We start from the raw sequence: 22,574 nt of genomic DNA, 5'->3' as shown, positions 1-22,574 counted from the left end.
TAAGGAAACCAGGATCTGATGATGGGATCCCAGAGAAATCGAGGGAACTTCTTGAAAATCCGCAATACATTTTTACTGGGTGTACCGATTTTAATCATTTTTAATTTAATCGAAAGCTGATGTTTGTCATGTGGTCACATATAAATTTTATAGAGATCTGATAACTACTTTTTGAGTAATCTTTCATAACGCGTAGTTACTTGACTATTTTTTCGTCGATCTACGTTGTATTACTCGTCGATGTAATTGAAGTCGGTTTTTTTTCGTTTGTCTGCAAACACAATTATGTTCATAAAAGATTTAATATTGTTGCAATTAACTCCTTTGTACTAGACTTACCAGAAAAACTGTGTTTACTAGAAATAAATACGGTACTTTAAACTATTAATACCGTCTGTCATTCCAAGTACAAAATTTTGATAAGTATGATTTATACCTATTTAGCATTAGCATTAAATTGAACTCAACATTTTATTGATTGAGAAATTGCTTAAGAATGAGAATGAAGAACCATAAAGAATGTGACTTATTACTATACAATAATTAATTTAATAAAATACCTGAAGATATAACATTACATAGGTACCTATATAAGATTAAATGAAATGTTGATTCAAAAACAATTAGAAATCAAACCGTACAAGGCGTTATTTTGATTAAAATATTTTGTAACACGTCATGTATTATTCAAATAAAGTAGGGATATGCGCTATTTTCCTCGTAAACATCCGTAGTTATTAAAAATATTATTCAAGATTTCGTTATAGTCAAACTTTACGTACGGTGAATCTAAATATAAAGTCCAATTAAAAGTACAATTTTATAAAAGTTTATAATTAGTTAACAATGCTTTTTCTAAAAATACTTTTCTCATCTTTTTAAGTATGAACCATCAACAAGGAGCAAGAAGGAACCGGTCTTATAATAATTAACTATTTGCCGGTTATCAAAATAAACTCGATCTTTTAAATTCAAAATCACTGAACAAAAATCCCAAAACAATAAGGTCAAAGTGACCTGGTGACCTCGTACGCAGTTTTACGCTTAATAGAGTATTTAAGTTATTAAAGTTATTAACCACTAATAACATGTGTTTTATAGGTATGAAGTCCTTCTATTCTTATTACACATCGTCACATCACATCACATCGGCGTACACAATGTGTACTGAAAAAATTCACGTTTTCATTATTATTGCTCTAAAATGATAAAATAGGTATTTATACAGAAAAAAAAATCAATTACAACAGTAGTGTATAAATATTTGAATCAAGCATTTTTACTATGTACTTACACATATTACATTGCTTTGCTTGTATTGCTTTTGCTTTTTTATTGCTCTTAGCGATAAGACCGCCTATGTACATCTTTCTTTGCATGTATCACTTTTTTTTGTAATGTTTCTTTGTGGTGCACAATAATAGTAGATTAATTAACCAAGGGGATAAAGCAGTGTCTTCTGTCGCGGGTGACGATTTAAATCGCGAGCGTAACGAAGGACCCGAGGTTTACTCCCGAGCGTAGCGAGGTGTTAAAAACTTAAAACACGAGCGAAGCGAGGGACTTAAAACGAGTCCTGAGTGTAGCGAGGGATTTAAGTTCACCCAAGACTAAGACAGCTTTGTCACCGAGGAAAATACTCTACTTTTCGTACCATTTGCGAAAAAATTAACAAAATAATAATATGAGATAAGCATTTATTAAAAATAATGAAAATAAAAATAAATTAAAATAAACTTAACGTTTATGTATTTGAAGAAAACAAAAACGCGGCAAATTCCTAGACTAATATTTTTTTTATCGGAAAAGCAAAGGCATCAAGCTCATACGGCCTTGTCGGTTTTCATAATTTTATTTAATAATCATAACTGCATAATAAATGCGTATTCCTTTTTCAAAAAGATGTATAATGCTTTATATACAAACTCAATGGTGTAAACACAGATGAAGTTCAGTATAAATTTCGGTAAGTATTCCAAATTTTAATCACATTCTCCCCCTAGAGGATGAATGAAATTCCATATGAAATTCAGTACAACTTTTTTTCCCTGTTTTTAACAGAATAAAAATGACTATTGTTATGTTCGCTTTTTGTGGCATAGAATGTCACTTTTTTGAGTAAGTGGTACGAAAAGAGTATATATTATTATTATTATTGCTTGTAATCACATTTTAATGATGTTTAACGTAATATTCCTCATGTATTTATTATATATTATATAATGTTAAGCTTCATACTAACGATGTATATAAGGCTAGTGTGTATTATCTTAGAGAATAATACAAAATTTGTATTACTTTTTAGTTATATTTACCACGTATTCTATTCTGACCAAGTACCTATGTGCTGGTCTAGCATACTGAAAATTCTGTACAGTCCTACAATATTTAATACAACTTTTTTAGAAGCGAGCTAAATGTTTTCTTTTATTAAAAATTTAAATGATAAACATTATTTTATTTTTGTTGTTTTTCATTATAGCGGTATCAGTAGTATTATTCTTGAAATTAAAAGCGAAAACTTGTATTAAGTCTTTTCAGTTTATAAGGAGGTACCTAATAGGCAGTTTTCTTTTTATAAGACGAACAGACGTGAAAAGTCTTTCAACTTAAGGTAAGTTGTAATCTTACGTTAGCAATAGGGTCTCGTAGGATAAACAAATAAATAAATAAATATCTACAAAATACACACACGGTCGCAAAAAAGCTCAAAAGCAAAAGTCCTAAAGTAAGCAACTTAATGCTTGTGTTATAGGTAAAAGTCGAATGATATAGCTACATATTTTTTTTCGATAAACATACTTATAAATAATACATATATAAATAAATATTTATATTACACCCAGAGTCGGGATGGAAATCGAACCCACAACCCTCGGAGCAGAAAGCAGGGTCACTATAAACTGCGCCAACGGGCTAGTCTTTACCTACCCTCGGACCTTATTTACCCTCGGCCCTTACCTACCGTCGGAACCTTCAAAATATGTAGTGCCTACTTAAATCTTAAAATGAAATGAAATAGTATTATTGTTAATTGTTTCATTTTTAATTGATATTTTTACTTTTATTTTTCTTATTTAAAATTGTGCTTAAAATTCTTTTTATTCGTCTCTTTAATTTATCAGTCTATTATTTTCATTTATTATATAATTTACTTTTACTTGTTTTTCATCCTGTACCAGAAATATTAGCTTAAAACCTTATTATTAAGAAGTCAAACAAAATATTTTCTGTATTCCAAGTAGGCTTAAATAACATTTAACTAATAAAAGCAGAAGATAGGAATAATTTCCAGCCTACATTAAAGGATGATTTCCAAATAAAAGTGTGACTCAGAAGGCTCTATCGGTGATCCCAAATTTCACAGCGTGGGTGCTATAACACTATTACTGTATTTCAGTGAATTTAGACGAGTGACTCATCGTTCGTGTAATTTGTTTTCTCTTTATATAACAAGGAATTAGGATTAGCGTTCAGGCATATGAATGCAGGAAGCTTAACGACGCGGTTATTTATATTACATATACATTGAAGTATAATGTACTACGTAATAATAGCTCAATGTATATTTCTGCGTTTGTTTCCCCACCATGTCTCGGAGAGCAAGCAAAGTTGCCAATTCCGAATATACTCATAAACACCTAATAGTGATCGTTACTTATGGTACCCTTAAGTGTGCGTGTGTACCTTTATGGTACAAACTAAGTACACACAGCTACGGAGCAGCGTAGCAGATTAAGCTTCAATTCTATAGAGAGGGCTAAGGCATAAAAAATATTGTGGTGTACGTGCACATAATTCATTGATTAAAGTCAGAATATTTTTTGATAAGGGCCTTTTATTAGACCTTATTGAACTGGATAGTATAAATAGGCATTGCTTAACATTATTGTGATACAGAAGACTTCCTTTCGAAAGACTGATTCGCGCTTGGTGATTTTTATTTTATTTCTCCATTGTAGGTATAATAAATATTTATAACAGGGTTCATTCCTATTTAAGTCCGAATAACTGGTTTCTCACAATGATAGTTCAGTAATGAGAATAAAACGAACAACTTTCCTGTAAGCGGAACAATTTTTACAATTAGAAAGTTTCGAGTCTTCTGTTGTAAGTCGCAAACTCGCAATGGCGCGAAACGATATGACTCAGTCAGTCAGTTCGGCGCGGCTCCGCGTCGCGACCGCGACATGGCGGTGTCACTTCGCAGTTCGCGTGCGGCGCCAAATGCCCACCACGATGCCGATACGAAATTCAAAACCTATAACGACCCTTCCGACCAGTAAAATTGCGTACAATTACGCGTTCTAAAAGGGTTTATGGGGAGAATTAGGGCTAGGTTCTTGACCTGCCTTAAAAATTCAATATTTTTTATGTTGTATGAATCGATGGTATTACATAAAGTGCGATTTAGTTTTCGTGCTACTTTTAAAATGAAAAATAGTATTTCATTCGATGATATTATGAGATCTTATTAACGAATTTATTTGTATATTTTATAACTTGTATTATCAATGTTTTTTTTTTTGTTGTTTATTGTTTTGAAACATCGTACTTATGTATATTATTTTAATAACAATATTTATTGCTTAGATTTATAATTTATTTTCGTACAAGATAACTGAGTATAATAATGAGTCATAAGCGATTAAGTATGAAGATAAGTAATCTGTGAGATTTTTGAGTAATTAATATTCAGGTCTGTTTTTCGTGTAACTTCTAGAAATTGAAAATATTATACATACGTATAAAAAACGCGTTAGTTAATAGTTTCTTAAACAGTACTGAAGATGAGAAACATATATTATATAACCATTCCAATCAATCGATTTTTTTTATAGCAAAGTTGAAAGCTGTGTAAGTGCTGTTATGTTTTTTCAGGCGCTATATAAAATATTCTCAAACAGAATTCACCGCTTATTCTAGAAATAGAAAACTGTATAAATATGACTATTACTAGTAAGGTATATAAATGTCTTTAGTAGCGCCTACCTGTCCCCGTGCAGCGCCGCGACGCCGGGCGCCGCTGACGGCGTCCGCGTGACGCCGCGCCCTTGTCCCTACTCCCCATTTAAATTATTCCTGATTACATCAAACGTAGCCCCTTGCTTTTAATATACATGTTTATATTAATATTACAATAGACCAAAGATTTACACATACTACTAGAGTTAAACAAATATGTTATATTAATTAGAATTACAAACATCTATATCATCATATATGTTTTCATACAAATGTTTAATGTGCAATGTGCCTCCTAATATATGCATAGCATTGTAATTGCATTAATTTTTTTAAATTTTGATAAGCAAATTTTAATAACAGAAATAATTAGAGGTGTCACTTGTTAAAGTAGTTTAAGGATTCAGCCTTTAGCCATTTCTGACATCCAAACCGGATACAAATACAAATATGCATCCTGAACGGGAATCGAACCCAAAAACCGTCGGTGTTTAGGCGCGTATATGGCACACGAACGAAATAAAATAATAAGTTTGAGGCTTATGTTAAATTTTGTTCATTTTTTTATAAAGCATAGGCCCATAGGGTATCACTTGCTACATTGTCATATAAATTTGACATTATACGTAAAATTTTATACAAGTCAATTAGTAAAATTTATAAAGTACGACTTTATAAAATTTTAAATGTTATATTCCTATTTTGACAAGTGGATCTAACTGATGGTAACATTAAAATAAAGATTTTTTTATAATATTTATATTAAATATACGGGTAAATTATAATATTAAATTACACATCATTATTTAGTTCTTTACTACTACGAACTCTCATGATCTTAAATTTTTTTATATTTATTGTCTCATTTGTCTTCATTATACGTTACATTTTTAGTAAAAAAACTTACAGCTAAAAATCACTTTACAGGAGTGTGCTAAATTTGCTCTCATGACTCACTCAAAAATTATTAGTTATTGATAAAGTTCATTATTCAAATAAAAGTCAAAAGCTCCTTATTCAGGATGAATAAATTTGAAAAGAAAAAAAACAATCCAAGGAGATACAACTTGCATAAAAACCGGTAGCACTTGTTGTAACCACAGTTAAACAGCAAATGTGCGGAAGAAACCGGAAATCTTACTGCAACTTTTCGCGCCACTAAATCTATATATTATAACTGTTATTAGAATTTTGTAAAACAAACAAACTATATTTAAACTAGCAATTTTTTTTAAATTACGCTGTTTGTGTAGATAAAATTATAAAGTTTTCTAACACGACGCCACCCTTGCCTGACAGCGATATTTGTACATGATAAGTATGTTTGTAAGCGCCTTTATGTACATTTTACATGCTAATATAAATTCAGTACGTGTTAAGATGACATACGAGTTGCTTTAAATTAAATAAAAAGGGTTTTAAAAAAAGAAATTTACGTTCTGCTCTTTGAATGTTAACGCGTTGGCGCAACGCTCACAGCACTGTTTTGTGGCTGTTGCGTTAGTGGTTGCAAGTTCGATCCCAGCACATGACAAACATTTGCATTTGCCAAACATATGTTTGCCGTGGTCTGGGTGATTGTGCAGTCCTTGCGGGTCTCCCCACCGTGCCTCGGGAAGCATGTTAAACCCTCGGTCCCGGTTGTTATCATGTAGGTACACCTGATAGCGATCGTTACTTACAGTAGAGGATATATCCGCCAATATGATAGATTAAGCTCTGATCCTTCTCCTACATAGGGTAAGGGGCCTATGCCCAGCAGTGAGATATTACAGGCTGAAGCGTAGCGTTTGAATATTGGTAAATAAAGATACGATAGATAATAATTTAATTTGACGTTTAACCAGGTTTTGTTCGTCTTATTTTTAGAGCATTTACGAGTATAAAAGCTCTAGACTCAGCTTACAGCTGCTTTTTAGACCTCACTTTAACAGTGAAGTTACGAAGTTGTGAAACGGTATATTTTAAATTAAAAAAATACGGTGGAGTTCAGTGACAAACACACGCACAGAAGAAATATACATATTTAAGTTAATAAAATAAAAAACAAATAAATATTTAACAAAAAAGTTTCTATATGTGACCTAGTGAGCAGCTACGATTTATAAGTAAAGAAAAATTCGAACCGAAAAACAAATCAATTCGGTGACAATTGTCAAGCGTACATAAGAACTTTGGAATAACAATTTTATTTATAACGAAAATATTTATTTCTATATACTTTAAAGGAAAATATAAAGGTAATATTGATATTTAATTTTATGGTGAAATTGGTAAAAAGTGAAATTTTTCGTAGGTTTAAATGTTTATTGTTCGTGAGCAAACGCATATTTATAGTTTTTAATTGATAATGGGTAAGTCTATAGATTAAGACCCCTTGAATAAAAAAAAAATTAAGCTAACCTATCTAACTTCAAAATTTGACCGTTTATCGTCATAATATCTTTTCAAAATTAATTCGACGGGTCTTAATCTAAAGATATATACATACAAATATATCTTTAGATTGTTATAAATCAATACAAAGTTACATACATACATTAAAAGTACATAAATAAAAAGTTGTAATAATATTCTTATGTAATAATCATGCATTTAAATAAATATTACACTAAAATAAATAAACGAATTACACTCAACGGCCGCCAGAAGGATGGAAAACTGTTTCGGGGTGATAACTCAAACGCCGAGACCACTACAATACATTTACGAGTAGGTATATGGCCAATATGAATATTGTTGTTGCCAATCGTTGGCGAAATAGTCACTAGACTGTTTCGCTAGCGAGTTCATTTGCGCAAATTATTGTTTAGTTTGTAAAAATATTGTCATAGTCGGGGCTTTTATTCTCGTTTGAATGCATGTGCGTGTATTTTCTATTTAAATATAAATCTATTCAATTATTAATGAATATAGGTACCTCTTCTTTTCTCTCTTTTCCTGTATTCCCTTTCCTGTAACCTGTATCCAGTATTCTGTAACAGGATCAGAATGCCAGAGGGGTTGAAGATTTCGCAGAGCGTGTCCCCGGCGACAAGGGCGGGTGCGGGAGACATCTCAGAGAGGGAGCTGAGCAGGGAACTTTGCCACTTGACCACTCCGCCTGCGTGAGACCATTCACATATTTTAATAATTAATACAAAAACTACGTATAGAACCAAATAACCTCTTTTTAATAAAAAAAAGAGTTACGCATTTGTTAATGATTCAACTGTTTAGAGTAAGGGTAAATGTTGAGCCTAAAGAATGAATAAAAAATATTTTTACTGACACTAATTTATTCGTAGCTTACTAGATATTTACTCTTGAAGCTTTAGTCTTGTAGATCTGCATAAAACAAGAATATTAATTCAAAAAATTAATAAAATATTTATTGAAAACAAGACAGTTAAAATTATTATAGTATCCTATCTTTATTCGTCTGTTTGTTTAATAATAATAATATTCTTTATTGCACACCATTAAAAGATACTAACAAAAGACGTACAATTAGAGGAAGATGTACAAAGGCGGTCTTATCGCTAAAAGAGCGATTTCTTCCAGACAACCTTTATTTGTTTAAACGCGATAATTTCAGGAGCTAGTGAGTCGAATTGAAAAGTTATTTCTGAGTTGGATAGTCCATTTACGGAGGAAGGCTATAGATTATTTTATAAAATTGTTGTTTAATGAAAGTAATAAGATTCGAACAAATCCAAATATTTCAATATTTTTTTCAGGTCTTGTGCAAGTGTTTAGGAAATAAAACTGAAATTACTTATTTTAATGGCTTTGAAATACACAGGCCGAAGACGGGCAGCGTCTTCGGTGCGACAAAGCCAGCCCTGCGGTCGCCAACCCGCCTACCCAGCGTGGTGACTATGGGCAAAACACATAAGTTCACGCCATTTTCGACGCGAACTTGTGGAGGCCTATGTCCAGCAGTGGAGTGCGATAGGCTGAAGTGTGTACTTATTTTAAATATATCCAACATTTTGTATAGATTTTGCAATAGTGCATAGACTTATGCAATACTTTTGTTTCTCAGAAACAAAATTTTATCCATCCATCCTCCATTTTATTTTAATGTTTTATTTCAAACGTTTAGTAGACTTCTCTAGCTTGTACATATTCGAGTCCTATTTACAATAAATAAAATTAATTGTACCTACATAAAAGTAATGTTAATGTTTGTTTTGTATTATGTATTAAATTATAACTAGTGGTAGCCCAGAGGTCGAAATTCGTCCATTATTAAAAATTTCAATTAAAGAAAACCAAAAAATAATGAAAATGAAGAACCTTTTTTTAAAAAAAATTCAATTTAACTTCAGACTGACAATCAACAAAAAAGTATAATAAGCGTGTGTGTGTCAAATGCATGGTAGTGTGTGTAATGTTTTTTTTTAAATCGATTTAATGTACTTTTTATGCATAATTTAAAAAAAAAAAATATCAGCACTTTGCACTTCTTCTTTATATAAACTATAAGTTTGCGAAATTTTCTACTCCTCCGTCCGCGTAATTCTCATGAGTACAAAGTTTTTGCTTCACGTATTATAGATAATGATACATAAAAATTATGAAGAAAAATAACATTCGCGGTAATATTTACATAGCAAATAAAGTACCAATTCACGGAGCAAAAGTAGGTTATTTTCATTAAAAAGTACATACCGTTTAACAATATAGAAAGAATAAAGTTTACCAGCACTCAAACACAACTTGAAAACAACTAAGTTCGAAGCAAAGCCGCACGACGTTTTAAAATGTTTTTTTAATAATCGTAAGCAACGAACGCGTTCGTATTCTAAAACAAACGTTATTATTATGTTTATTGTGATGATATTAAGCTATATTTTCCTCATATCGTCCTCATCTAAAGCCGCGTAACAAGTTCCACGTCATGGGGAACAAGTGGAGTCATAAAATCGAACCGAACAATATTATAAGGTAAATTATTATTTTAAAACGTTATGAGACCGATGAATGAAATAATTTAAGGAAAATCGTGGAATTATAATGTTTGAATCATTATAGAAAAATAATTAAAATTCTTGTGTACAATAGTAGCCATACAATATTTATTATGGTCTGGACATGTGACTTTGCGTTTTATTTTTCCAGACGCCCAATATTGGTGGCTCTCTCTTGGGGACCGTTTTGTGTGAGGTTGTTGAGGTTTTAAAACCCACTTGTCTCTTCGAATAATTTTTACTAGTCCATGAGAAAATAATGATAAAAATGGAGTAAATAAAATTTAAAACCATACACTTCGAATATTTATTTATTTATTTATTTACTCTTTATTGTACACCACAATATGCAAATACAAAATAATAATAATACAGACAACTTAAGAATGTGTAGTACAAGAGGCGGTCTTATGGTTAGTTAGCCATTTCTTCCAGACAACCCGAAATAGGATTGAATACTATTTATTTGAGGATCGGGTAGGTGGTGCAGTTATATTGTAATAAACTTACATACAAATATCTACACATTAATACTCACAAGCAATACATATATATACATTTGATTAATATAATAAAATAAACTAATAAATATAACAACAGTATCTCATAGCAGTTACAATCAATTTCGCCATAAATAAAAAATAATAAAAATTAATAAATAAATAAATTTAATTGGAATCGCTCTCAGTATTAAGGTAATGTATTTTAACTAATCTTTTGAACGATGGGAGTGATTTGGCTTCTTTGATAAATAATGGTAAATTATTCCATAGTTTAATTGCCCGAATGGTGAAAGATTGACTGAAAAATGTTGTTTTATGAACAGGCATTTTTAACATAAGTCTCCTCGAAGATCTTAGGGAAGAAGGGTCCCCGAGAAATTCGAACTTATCTTTTAAATAAGGCGGAGCCTTAGGATCAAACAACGCACAGTACAGAAGAGTTAAAGTTTTACATACACTTCGAATATTTAATACAAGCAAGATTTAAATACCAGATTTTAATCTTTTTATACTTTTATCATATCTTAAGATTGCCATTCTTACAATAACTCATTTAACACATTAATTAACATACTCCTTTATTGAGATACCCGGCACTACGTGTTGTAGATATTAATGTAATACTAACTGTGCCCCGAGGTTCCACAAGCTTTAATTTGAGGAAAAAAGACGAAATATTAGAGCTATTCTGATGTCCAAAATAAACCAAAAGATATATCCAAGAAATGCTGTCCAGTCACTATTCCACGCGGACGAAGTCGCGGGCACAGCTAGTGGAAAATAAACATCATTGGCGTCAATAATGTCCTCACACTTGTGACAACTTATAGCCTTCTTCGGTAAATAGGCTATCCAACCAATAAAAATCAGGTCGAAATAGAATTTCTTGAAATTAGCGCGTTTATCCATTATTACAAACGAAAAACTTTTCAACTTCGATATTATTATATAAAGATATAATTCGTGTTGTATATATAAGATAAGGCTGATATAAAAAAGTATGACTGGTTTTTAAGACACGATGAGATAATATATATACAAAATATATACAATTAAAAAGGTTAGATCACCGAAAAACCCAAGCGAGTTGCTTGATTCCACTACAGTCTCACGTCTCGGTACAGATTCCATGCATTCTTTAAAGATATTTACTAGCAGTGAGATTTAACAACTAGTTGTAATATATAGTAGTCATTATAATGCTGTTTCATCTAGGCGTTTACAAAGAACTTACCATAAGAAGCAGTTGTTTTCGACGCCAGTTAACAAGTTTACTGCAAAGACCTCAGTCCCAAGTGCCAACTTGGAAAGGATTCGCAGCTGTTTAGACGAGTACCGGACTCCGTCGAAGCCTGCTAAAATAGGGCCTAAAGCTGTTTCTTTGGAGGACTTGACGCCTACTAAGAAAATCAAAAGTGAAACGTAATTCTAATTTATTCTAATAACTTTATTTAATACTTCATGTGACGTCGATTCTGGTAGTAGATACAGTAAAGCTACCGCGCAGGCAATAGCTCAGCTTGCAGAACGCGATAGTTTTGACTTTTTGAGAATCGCAAACCTTATTCAGTTCTAAATTCTAATCATGTTGAGTCTTAATTATCTTGAAACATATTTGATATTTTACGAGTACGATATATGAAACTCGTAAAATATATAATCATCTTGCAGGTCTAAATGTTTGATTCCCGGTAAAGGACAAAAATATCTAAAATTTCTGTTACTATTAAATTAATATAAAAGTATACAATTTTGCACATTGCATAAAAAGTCAAGTGTAATTACTTTCCAACAGTAAAGATGGTAATTTGCATATTGTGAAGTCACCCGGACTGCACGGTATCGCTGAAGAGCATGCTGCTGCGAGGATTGGGAAATTTATGCTGTTAGTTTCATGGAGAAGGCGACGCGAAGAAATTAGGTGTGTGCGAAAAACTTTGGAGTTTCAGGTGACTGTTTTTTTTTTCTTAATTGCAATTTTAAACCATTTTTGATAAGGGGCTACGGCAGATGTGCCAAACTTCCACAAAATGTGAAGTTTCACCAATTTCTGGACCACTTTTGTCCAATTGTATGACCTAATATCTGAGTATAAATTGTACAAGCCCTGAAAAGACTAATATCATAAAGTAAATAAACGTATAGTTTTTATATTTTTAGTACTTGTCGTATCTCTATATATTTTACTACACGTTCCCATATTTTATTCTAGGTAAGCTGTTCTGAACGGCTACGTATCCAAGTCTGCACCCTTAAGTCTTTGCTGGACTCTGACAATGCTAAAGTGCGTTTGGCGATAAGAGAGTTGGAAAGACTGAAGCAGCTGCTGAAAGAAAAAGAACTGGAGAAATCTATCCTAGAGAAGGTAAGGTTCCTTGAATCCTAAAAGAAAACTCCTATATGAGTAAATTAACTTTAGCTTGAATACTGGTTATATAAACATTTTTTGAATATCATATCAAAAATTGACCGCTCCAGCGGGATTCGAACCCGCGTCTCCGACTGACCGTGTCGGCGCTCTAGCCAATTAAGCTATGGAGCGATGTACCCGCCAGAGCGAAATTTTTGATATGATGATTTTTATTTTCGGTTTAAGCGAACCGTGGCGCCGTCTATAGTGAGTTCTTTTTAATGTTTAGAATCCCTAATGTGTGGGTAAACACAAAAATAAAAATCGTACATATTATGGTTATATAAATCTTGATACTTTGATGACACGAAAGACATTATAATCAGGAAATGCTTTAGCAAATATTTCAGATAATCGTTAAATATTTGTAGTTATGATATTTCAGTTTCATTTCAGGAAAAATACGCGTTGGAACAAGATGTGTGCGCTGCAGAAGATCGCGCGTCTGAAATAAGTATTGGTAAGCTTCAAAGACGTGTTCTATTCGCTATACTAATTTTTTATTTTTTATTATTTACTATATTAATTATTTTACTCTCATTAAAGTATAATAATTAATGATATATAATTTGTGATGAATGATATATAATTTGTTGTCTGGTTACGGCATTAAGAACATAGCTATCTCTTCCCGTGGGCGTCGTAAGAGACGACTAAGAGATAACACAGTTCGACTACCACCTTGGAACTTGAAAAGTTGACCGATGGCGGGATAACCATCCAACTGCTGCTGCGGTCACCAACCCGCCTGCCCAGCGTGGTGACTATGGGCAACACACATGAGCTCACGCCATTTTTGGCGCGAACTTGTGGAGGCCTATGTCCAGCAGTGGACTGCAATAGGCTGAAGTGATGATAAATAGTTCATTTCATAGTAGCTATGAAACAATTGTAGGTGTGTATTAAAATCCTTACAAGCCCGTAATAGTTGCTTTATTCTATTTTATTACTAGGTACATATTATATTAATAATTTTCTGCATCGTCATTCTGATCGACGAGCTTAATGCCAGGAATGTGTCACACAATTGTACCGTATAGTGATTATAGCGATGATCACAAGGACGTACGACTATAAATCACTCTATAAACTGAATAGTTTTTTATTGTATTAATTATATATACTAAAATTATTTTTAGGCTTTTTAGGACAAGTTGGCAATTTCCGCTCTTGATGTACACCACATAGCCTCATGAGCTTTATTATGATGACGATAGGGATTAGGGAACATGTTTTAGATACTGAGGGATTTTGTCCAAAAGCCCAAACGATGACGTTTGAAAGTGGATATTAAAATATATTTAATCTTACATTTAGCTAGGGCTTGGCAAGATATATTTTGCTCAAAATTTGGTTAAATCAAATAATGCTGCTCTCAAGTAGCGTTATACTCTTACGGTGAGTTTGGTGGCCAGAGCTCCTGGGAAGATTGGACAACGAGCTTGTATTGCTTGGTGTTGCAGGCGTCAATAGTAACCGCTTACATCAGATTGTCCGTAAGCTTGTTTGCCGACCTAGTCGTATAATAAAAAAATAAAAATAAAAATAAAACAATTGTCTTACATAATATTTGTAATATAATTTGTGTGTTGATAATTTATCCTATATCTACTGATTATTTTGGAAAAATAAACCTAGATAGTACCTAATTATCGATTTATAAATATTATATCAGACTAACCGTACCCCACGGTTTACACGCGATAATTTGAGGAAAAAATAGCTTCCTTGGTAAATAGGCTATTAGTTATGGAACTAGTGGTCCCTGAGATTAGCGCATTTAAACAAACTAACAAACTTTTCAGCTTTATTACATTAGTATAGATTATAAAATGACGTTTGATAAGTGCTTTTAGAGTCTACTCAAATGAAGATAATTTTGATTTTTAATAAACATAAAAAGAATATATTCTACAGCCTGTAATATCCTACTGCTAGGCATAGGCCTCTTTCCCCGTGTAGAAGAATTAGAGCTTAATCCACCACGCTGTTCCAGTGCGGGTTGGCGGACAAATTAATAATAATAGAATTTGTTTTTTTATTTTATTTAATTAATAAATAAACACCGTATATCAAAATTATAATATAAATTGTACTGTGAAAAACTCTATGATTCATATTTTATAAAAAATGGGTTTTAATAATTATCAGTTGCTCTTAAGATATGAAACTTAAGGGTCGTAAGGTTAAGTTTATTTTAAATGTTTCATCACTTGATAAGAACAAAATAAATCACTTAATTTACGTTAAAATGTAAACACGGAAAATGTGAAGGAATATATCACAGTCACCAATAATATCTATAGATAATAATAATCATAAGCACTTCACACTCAATGGTTCCCAGTACGATTTGCTCCTGTGTCGGGGGTCCGGAAACAAACGCAATACACACGCACAAACTCCCAGACCACGACAAACATATATATGGCCAATAGAAATGTCTGTCGTGTGCGGGGATCGAACCCGCGACCGCGAGCGCAACAGCCAATGCCGCGACCGCTGCGCTAACGCGTCGTTTTATAGGATATCAGATATAGCACGGACGCGGAGCACGAAGAGTTTCGTACAATGACCTTTTTGCCTACTGCCAGTGGTCCTCAAAATTTTTATATAAAGTGCGAAGCTTTAAAAAATCGGTAGAGTTTAGAATTTGGGATGTCTTAGAACTCGTTTTTTGCACACTACACTAAATATTACTGCTGCTGTCTGTTCGTGGATCAGTCTAGTCATAGAATAAAATATTTTTTGTTTAATCATAGCAAGGAACATATATATCATTACAGCCTATCACAGTCCACTGCTGGACATAGGCCTCCAAAAGTTTACGCCAAAAATAGCGTGAACTCATGTGTTTTGCCCATAGTCACCACGCTGGGCAGGGGGGTTGGTGACCGCAGGGCTGACTTTGTCGCACCGAAGACGCTGCTGCCCGTCTTCGACCTGTGTATTTCAAAGCCAGCAGTTGGTCCAAGGTGGTAACGGAACTGTGTTATCCCTTAGTCGCCTCTTACCGAGAAATTCTTCGTGCTCCGCGTCCGTGCTATAGAGCATGTTAGTAGATGTAAGGCACCGGTTACGCTGAGCACGCCCACAGGCTGGCGCGACTGTCGCGGCGAGCTGGAGCACGCGCGCGCCGCGCTGGCCGCGTGCGAGCGCGCGCTGGCGCTGGAGCGCGCCGAGCTCACCGGCGTGCGCGCGCAGCTGGACCGCTCCAGCGACAGGGTGACTGCTTTTGGAACTAACGCTTCCTTACACGCACTTGACTTGGCCAGCGACCTGGTGAATCTGCAACGAGAGCGTTGCAAACATTTTCTTTCTCTCTTACTCTCATAGCCAGTTATGTTTCCGTCGCAGTTTGGGATTACATAGTAACCTGTTCTATACTGAATCTTCCCTTATTTACGTACAGTTTCATTGTAATAGTTTTTGTGCGAAAGATAAACATGCATTCAGTCCCCATCATAAGCAATCGTATTTATGGTATTAATGTGATTAAACACTTTATTTATTTAAACTTTTTTCTTTTACGGTGGACACCACGATTGTCATTTTTGATATTTTCGGTTTTTCGGTGACATTTTAGACGCTATGGTCATTTGTGAAAAATACACGAAGAAGATTGAATTAAGAACTGGGTGACTGGTCTTTTCGTGCTACCTTGCGATTTTACTTACTCTGTCATATCTGTCTCACTACTTTACACAGTCGTAGCACGGCAGTGATGTTTTATCCTGATATCATAGGAAGAAGATATTAACCCTGTGAAAAAACTCCGATATAAAATGTTAAGGTCCATTGGGGATCCTGATATTGGATCGAAAAATGGCCTGATAAAAATTGTATTTTGACGTATCAAATTTGAAAAAAGTATTTGGAATCCCTGCTTCACACACACAATAATTTACAATAACTTCCCATCAATCATCGTGTTTTTTTTTTGGATTTATCTGGAACTTTCAGCCGGGAAATTCAGTTCAGTAACTATAGGATCATTAAAGATCGATTCCGAACAAACAATGTCCCTCTTTTTGACATTAGTTAAAGGGAAGAAATGCATGTAAGCCAACTGTTAGGACAGTTGTCTGCCTCAATACAAATATGTTCGATACAGTTAAAGATAAGTCATTTGTACTGATATCTTACTTGAATGTTTGCCCCGTGGTTTTCTTTTCTACATCTGAAATTCAAAGATCTGAGATGCGAACATCTCCATCAAACTTGTTTATATATAAATTTTAATACACTTTATTTACTATAACATTATATAGATAGCCTCATTGGAAGACGATTTAACGCATCACGAGACGTTGCTATCGGCCAGCGAGGCGCAAGTGACGATGTTGCACAACGAGATTAACAAAATGCAAGAACAACTTGATCAGTCTCGCGAGGAACTGCGACTCGAGCGGGAGTAAGTTATCTTTTTTAATTAAACTCTTATTAAATTTTAACTACAGGGTCTATTATTACTATATTGGCCTTGGTTATACTTGGCAGTGTTTATGTTTACTGAATTTGTTTACTGAATAAAATAAACGCCTCACCCTCAACGGCCCCCACTTGGATTTAGTCATGTGTCGGCAAACATCTGTATGGCTAACATATTTGATAAAATGGTTCGATATCCGAAAATGGTATACATTTAAAGATTAGCCTTTTAATATTTAATTAATTGATTGATTGGTTTTATTCGTTCTGATATTTTATTTTACGTACAATGTAGTTAGCAGTTGACATATTAGGGGGGGTACGAGGAATGGGTTATGAAGTACTTCATGCGCCATCGCAAACGGAGGATCCTCCAACCAGACGGCTGTTGTGTCTGGTGGGCTAACGCCCCGACGGTTGTTGTCGGGTTCTTGTATATATACTCAATAGCTCTGATAACTTTGATATCGCGATGTAGGATACGTCAGTTTTCTCTAGTTGCGTAGTTCGTATGTTGCTCGATAGATGTCACTACACATATATTAAAAATGCTTTAATTAAGTACGAGATGCAGACAAAAACTTCTTTTTGGCTCTAAATATTTCTCGAGTAGACATTGATCGTCTAGAATTTTACAATATTATTGAAGTAAAACTTCTATACGCACGCTTGACTTGGGGAGTAAGCTGATGAATATGTGACGAGAGCGTTACGAAAAGTGTGATCGGGCGAGGCTAAATGAAGGTTTCCGTTCCGGTCATAGTACAATGTCAGCTCTGGTGAAGGTAACCGATGACATACGATGGGGTATGGATAATAAGCGCCTAACGGTACTCACTTTACTTGACTTCAGTAATGCGTTTAATACCGTTGACTTTGACTTACTGTTAGGTCTGCTGCGCTCTCTTAACATATCTCCAGCAGTGGTTGATTGGTTTCGAAGTTATCTTAAAGGGCGCCGGCAACGCATTCGTATTGAAGAGACTTTCTCTTCGTGGTGTGATGTAATGGCCGGTGTACCCCAGGGTGGTGTATTGTCTCCTTTACTTTTTTCATTGTATATTAATTCAATAACTTCCAACATAACTTCTCTCTCACACATGTATGCAGACGATGTACAAATTTATCTCCAGTCTTCTCTTGAGGGGCTACCTACAGCTGTCTCTGTTATCAATAAGGACTTGGAAATTATTTGTGACTGGAGCAGGATGTACGGCCTCACAGTAAATCCTGCTAAGTCTTAGGCTATTGTAGTTGGCAGCCAGAATCTGATTTCTAGAATCGATTGGGTGGAATTACCGAAGCTAAAATTCAACGGAACCGTCATACCATATAGCAAGAATGTAAAAAACCTCGGTTTATACATAGACTCCACGTTATCGTGGACCTATCACATTAAAGAATTAAGCCGAAAAACTATAGCATCACTAAAATCTCTTCAGAGGTTGCGCTATTTTCTGCCAATTCCTACCAAAATTATGCTAGCCCAATCTCTATTCCTATCCATTCTCGACTATGCCGACGCAAGCTATCTCAATTTAACCGAAGAACAAATGAATAAACTTGAGCGACTTCAAAACATCGCCATACGTTTCATATTTGGTTTGCGCAAATATGATCACGTCTCCGAATTTCGTTCAAGGCTCAAATGGTTACCTATTCGTCTTCGCCGGAATCTGCATGTTCTCTCGCTATTGTACTGTGTGTTATTTCACAAAAATGCACCAATCTACCTCAAAGTTAAATTTGAATTTCTTGGAACTCACAATAAAACTCTTCGTTCAGCAGAGAACCTGACACTAAGGGTTCCTGTGCACAACACCAAATTTTACAAATTGTCTTTTTCTGTACAGGCAGTCCAATTATGGAATGCGTTGCCACTCAACATCAAAAAAGCACAATCACTTATCTCCTTTAAAAAGTTAGTTAAAGCCTACTATCTCACTATGATTAATTAATCAGTTTAGCTTTTTCCGATTTGCATCACTTTTACTTATTTTATCTTCTATTTCTATTAACTTTGTTAAATTGTGACGACATGTTATGTATGTATGTATGTATGTATGTATGTATGTATATATGTATATGTGTTTGCATGTAAGTACGTATGCTTTGTATGTATGTAGATATTTTATGTATATATGTCTATGTATGAAGTATTTTTTTTTTCTATATTTTTTGAGTAGGGAACGAAAATGCATCATGTTTGCATGCATAATGTTGAATTTACAAATTATACAGATAATTGCGCTGCTACCTTTTCAATGCATATTATCCTATATCTAAAGGTTGTCTGGAAGAGATCGCTACTAAGCGATAAGACCGCCTTTGTACATTACTATCTCTATGTGTAAATAACTGTTTTATCTAATGTTTTTTTTCCGAGTGGTGTGCAATAAAGTATATTCTATCTATGAAGTTGCGAGGGAGATATAAATTAGATGGAGCTAAATAAGTTTTACTTCAGTCGTGTGGTCTAAAGAATACTTGTTTTTTTAGTAAAGAAATTGTCTACCAATCCACAAAGAAATATAGGGCCTTGACCAAACTACACAGCTCCTGTGTGATGGAGGTTTTTAACCAGCAGTAGAAGGCTTACAGGTATTGGCCAATTGGCCATCCAGATGTTTGCCGCGGTCTGGGCATTTGCACTGGTATATTGTGTATGTTCCCGGAACCCCGACACAGGAGCAAATCTTAGTGAGGGCCGTCAAAAAATATATAAATAATAAATTAATATAATTGTAAAGAAATAGACAAAATTTTCTTTGATTTGAATGTTACGTACTGGCCGTAAAGCAGTGCTGTCAATGCAAATGAAGAGATTATAAATTGATGGATTAGGAAAAAGATGATATTGCGGTTAAGACTAAACCTTATTTAATTTGTTTAGATTATTAAAAAAGATTAATAAAGAAATTGACACTGTGAATAATAAACGTTAAATGTCGTTTCTTTGTTTACAGTTGAGTTTTACTTAAGTTTAGAGTGTAATAGTGTGTAAGTTTCTAATAGAATATAACTCAGGCAAATAAACCTTTGTTTACAGAGAAACACATCGTTTTATTTCATTGTCAATAAGATCCGTACATTATATAATATAATTATAATATAAATTAATTAATTTATTTATTATTGATGTTATTACAATGTATCGTATAGAGCCCACGAGCAGTGCTCACACGAGCGCTCGGCCCTGAGCGCGCGCGTGTCCGGGCTCGCGCTGGAGGTGGCCGCGCTCCGGGTGCAGCTGGAGCGCGAGCGGCTCGCCTGGTGGCCGCGGCCGCTCACCAGGTGAGGTATACGCACACACACACATCAGCCTATCGCAGTCCACTGCTGGACATAAGCCTCCACGTGTTTGCGTCAAAAATGGCGTGAACTTATGTGTGTTGCCCATAATCACCACGCTGGGCAGGCGGGTTGGTGACCGCAGGGCTGGCTTTGTCGCACCGGAGACGCTGCTGCCCGTCTTCGGCCCTTGTATTTCAAACCCAGCAGTTAGTTGGTTATTCCGCCATTGGTCGGCTTTTTAAGTTACAAGGTGGTAGTGAAACTGTGTAATCCCTTAGTCGCCTCTTACGACACGCACGAATACGTAAACTCTGCTTGTGAGAACGAAGCTACTTAAAAAAAGTCAGCTGAAATATTCTGGATATTTCCCCTTAACAAACATACTTTTTTTTTCGAAATGTCACATCCCTGATACATACGCTGCTTTACCTTTTTGCTTAATTTATGAGACGGCAAACGGCACTGGTTCGGGGTGCTAAATCTTAATATACGCCACTACATATCATCTTAATATACGATACAGTATATATTTTTATACCATTATGGTAATTATTTAAACCGTAAATTTTGCATATGGTAAGCGGATTCCATAGCCTTCGTACATCATCTACGGTCCTACCCCAATCTATTAGGCTAAGGTACTATCTCAGACTGGCTGCTTCAAATAGCAGCCAAAGAGCAGGATATTTCCTTATATTTTTTTAAAATATCATATCAAAAATCGACCGTTCCAAAACCTGTTGGGCATAGCCCCGTAAAAGAAGACGCGTAATCACGAAAGTCGTTTTCTAATTTGAAAATTGAAAACAATGTCTGAAACATTTATTTAGTGTAAAAGTAAAATATATTTTATGCCAAATGAATAATAAATAAGATTATATGTCTGAATATTTGCCATAAATTTAGATGTTCTACTAATCTGCAGTAATTTTAGATATAATTTCAATTCAGAATGCTCGGAGTAGCGCGATCTTGGATGCGCAATCCGATGTCTCTACCTGAAGTCGTTCTGTGGACTCTCATCCCGGCAAGACGTGGTTGTTAACAAAACAAACATGTATGAGTAATCAAATAACTAATATAGTTAAGTATATATGTTAGGGGACGTACCCATCCTACGTGACCCTTTTTTTACAAAATTTTTACCCCTTACCCTTCGGTGACCATCCGTAGTATTTGCTCCTCTCCCTCGAGTTTTCACGTAATAATTTAGTAATATGATTTCAAATCATTTATTGCGTATAGGAAGTTGAAAAAAGTTGACCTGCGAGTTTGAAAAGCGCTAAACACTGTGCGCCATATTTGATTATAGCTCGAAAAAGCGTGAGATTTTACGAGAGGATATTGACTATACGACGAAAATCTAAAATCACTAGCTCCCGGGCCCCAGTTTCCCAAGCATGGTATATTTGAAAACTCCCTTCCCCTCCTGAATGAATCACGTTTATGAGTACGTTCCCTTAGTCGTAAAATTATTTCAAAATTATTATTTTTAAAGGAAAAGAAATTCGATAATTGATTGTAATTTACATTCTTTATGAAGAATCATATTTGAGTTTTTCTATTACTTAATTATGTTTATCCTTAAAATCTGTCGTCATTTTTATTTTTATACATTTTTTTTTTGGTACCTATCTATAATCTGTCAACTTTCGCGGCAAAATTGTAAAAATGTTGAATACGATTTTGCTAAATGATATCGACAATTGTTTGAACTGAAATTAAAATATTTTTCGAATAATATGTATAGAAGTTTGGTAAGTATATTAGTGTATTAAATTGTTACTTATTGCTTTCCGCAAGAGGCGGTTTTGGATATGGGTAAGTATTAGAACTTATTGTTAGTTTTTTAAGAATTGTTACCAATTTAGTATATTAAAATACACTATCATTATAAAAGTTTGATTTTATTTCTACTGTTCCTAATAAATAAGGAATAATTGTTTTAAACTTATTATCTATTAGAGTGTAGTGGGCTAAGAAATCATAAACAAGTAAATAACAAAAATTAAAATA

General features: G+C 34.1%; 1 protein-coding gene across 1 annotated transcript; it reads left to right on the top strand.

Moving 5' to 3' along the window:
- The first annotated feature begins 2,074 nt into the window (after positions 1-2,074).
- On the top strand, positions 2,075-21,603 carry LOC123655759 (rootletin-like). Its single transcript, XM_045591512.1, has 10 exons — positions 2,075-2,125; positions 7,950-8,072; positions 11,639-11,845; positions 12,204-12,372; positions 12,636-12,788; positions 13,230-13,293; positions 15,931-16,115; positions 17,105-17,247; positions 20,427-20,558; positions 21,510-21,603. Exons 2-10 carry the CDS (start codon positions 7,957-7,959, stop codon positions 21,601-21,603), a joined length of 1,263 nt encoding a protein of 420 aa, XP_045447468.1. The 5' UTR covers positions 2,075-2,125; positions 7,950-7,956.
- The last annotated feature ends 971 nt before the right edge of the window (positions 21,604-22,574 follow it).

This window comes from Melitaea cinxia, chromosome 8 (genome assembly GCF_905220565.1).
Source record: "Melitaea cinxia chromosome 8, ilMelCinx1.1, whole genome shotgun sequence".
Lineage (NCBI taxonomy): Eukaryota > Metazoa > Arthropoda > Insecta > Lepidoptera > Nymphalidae > Melitaea > Melitaea cinxia.
Note: the sequence above shows the minus strand (reverse complement) of the source record. Positions and strands in the feature narration are given on the sequence as shown.

What these genes read in the sequence shown, in the direction of transcription:
- LOC123655759 (XM_045591512.1), top strand. Translation starts at nt 7,957, where the DNA reads ATGCCAGAGGGGTTGAAGATTTCGCAGAGCGTGTCCCCGGCGACAAGG. An exon ending in AAGAAAATCAAAAGTGAAAC is followed by an intron (nt 11,846 to 12,203) that starts GTAATTCTAATT and finishes AAGTCAAGTGTA; the next exon opens with ATTACTTTCCAACAGTAAAG. An exon ending in TTGACTTGGCCAGCGACCTG is followed by an intron (nt 16,116 to 17,104) that starts GTGAATCTGCAA and finishes AACATTATATAG; the next exon opens with ATAGCCTCATTGGAAGACGA.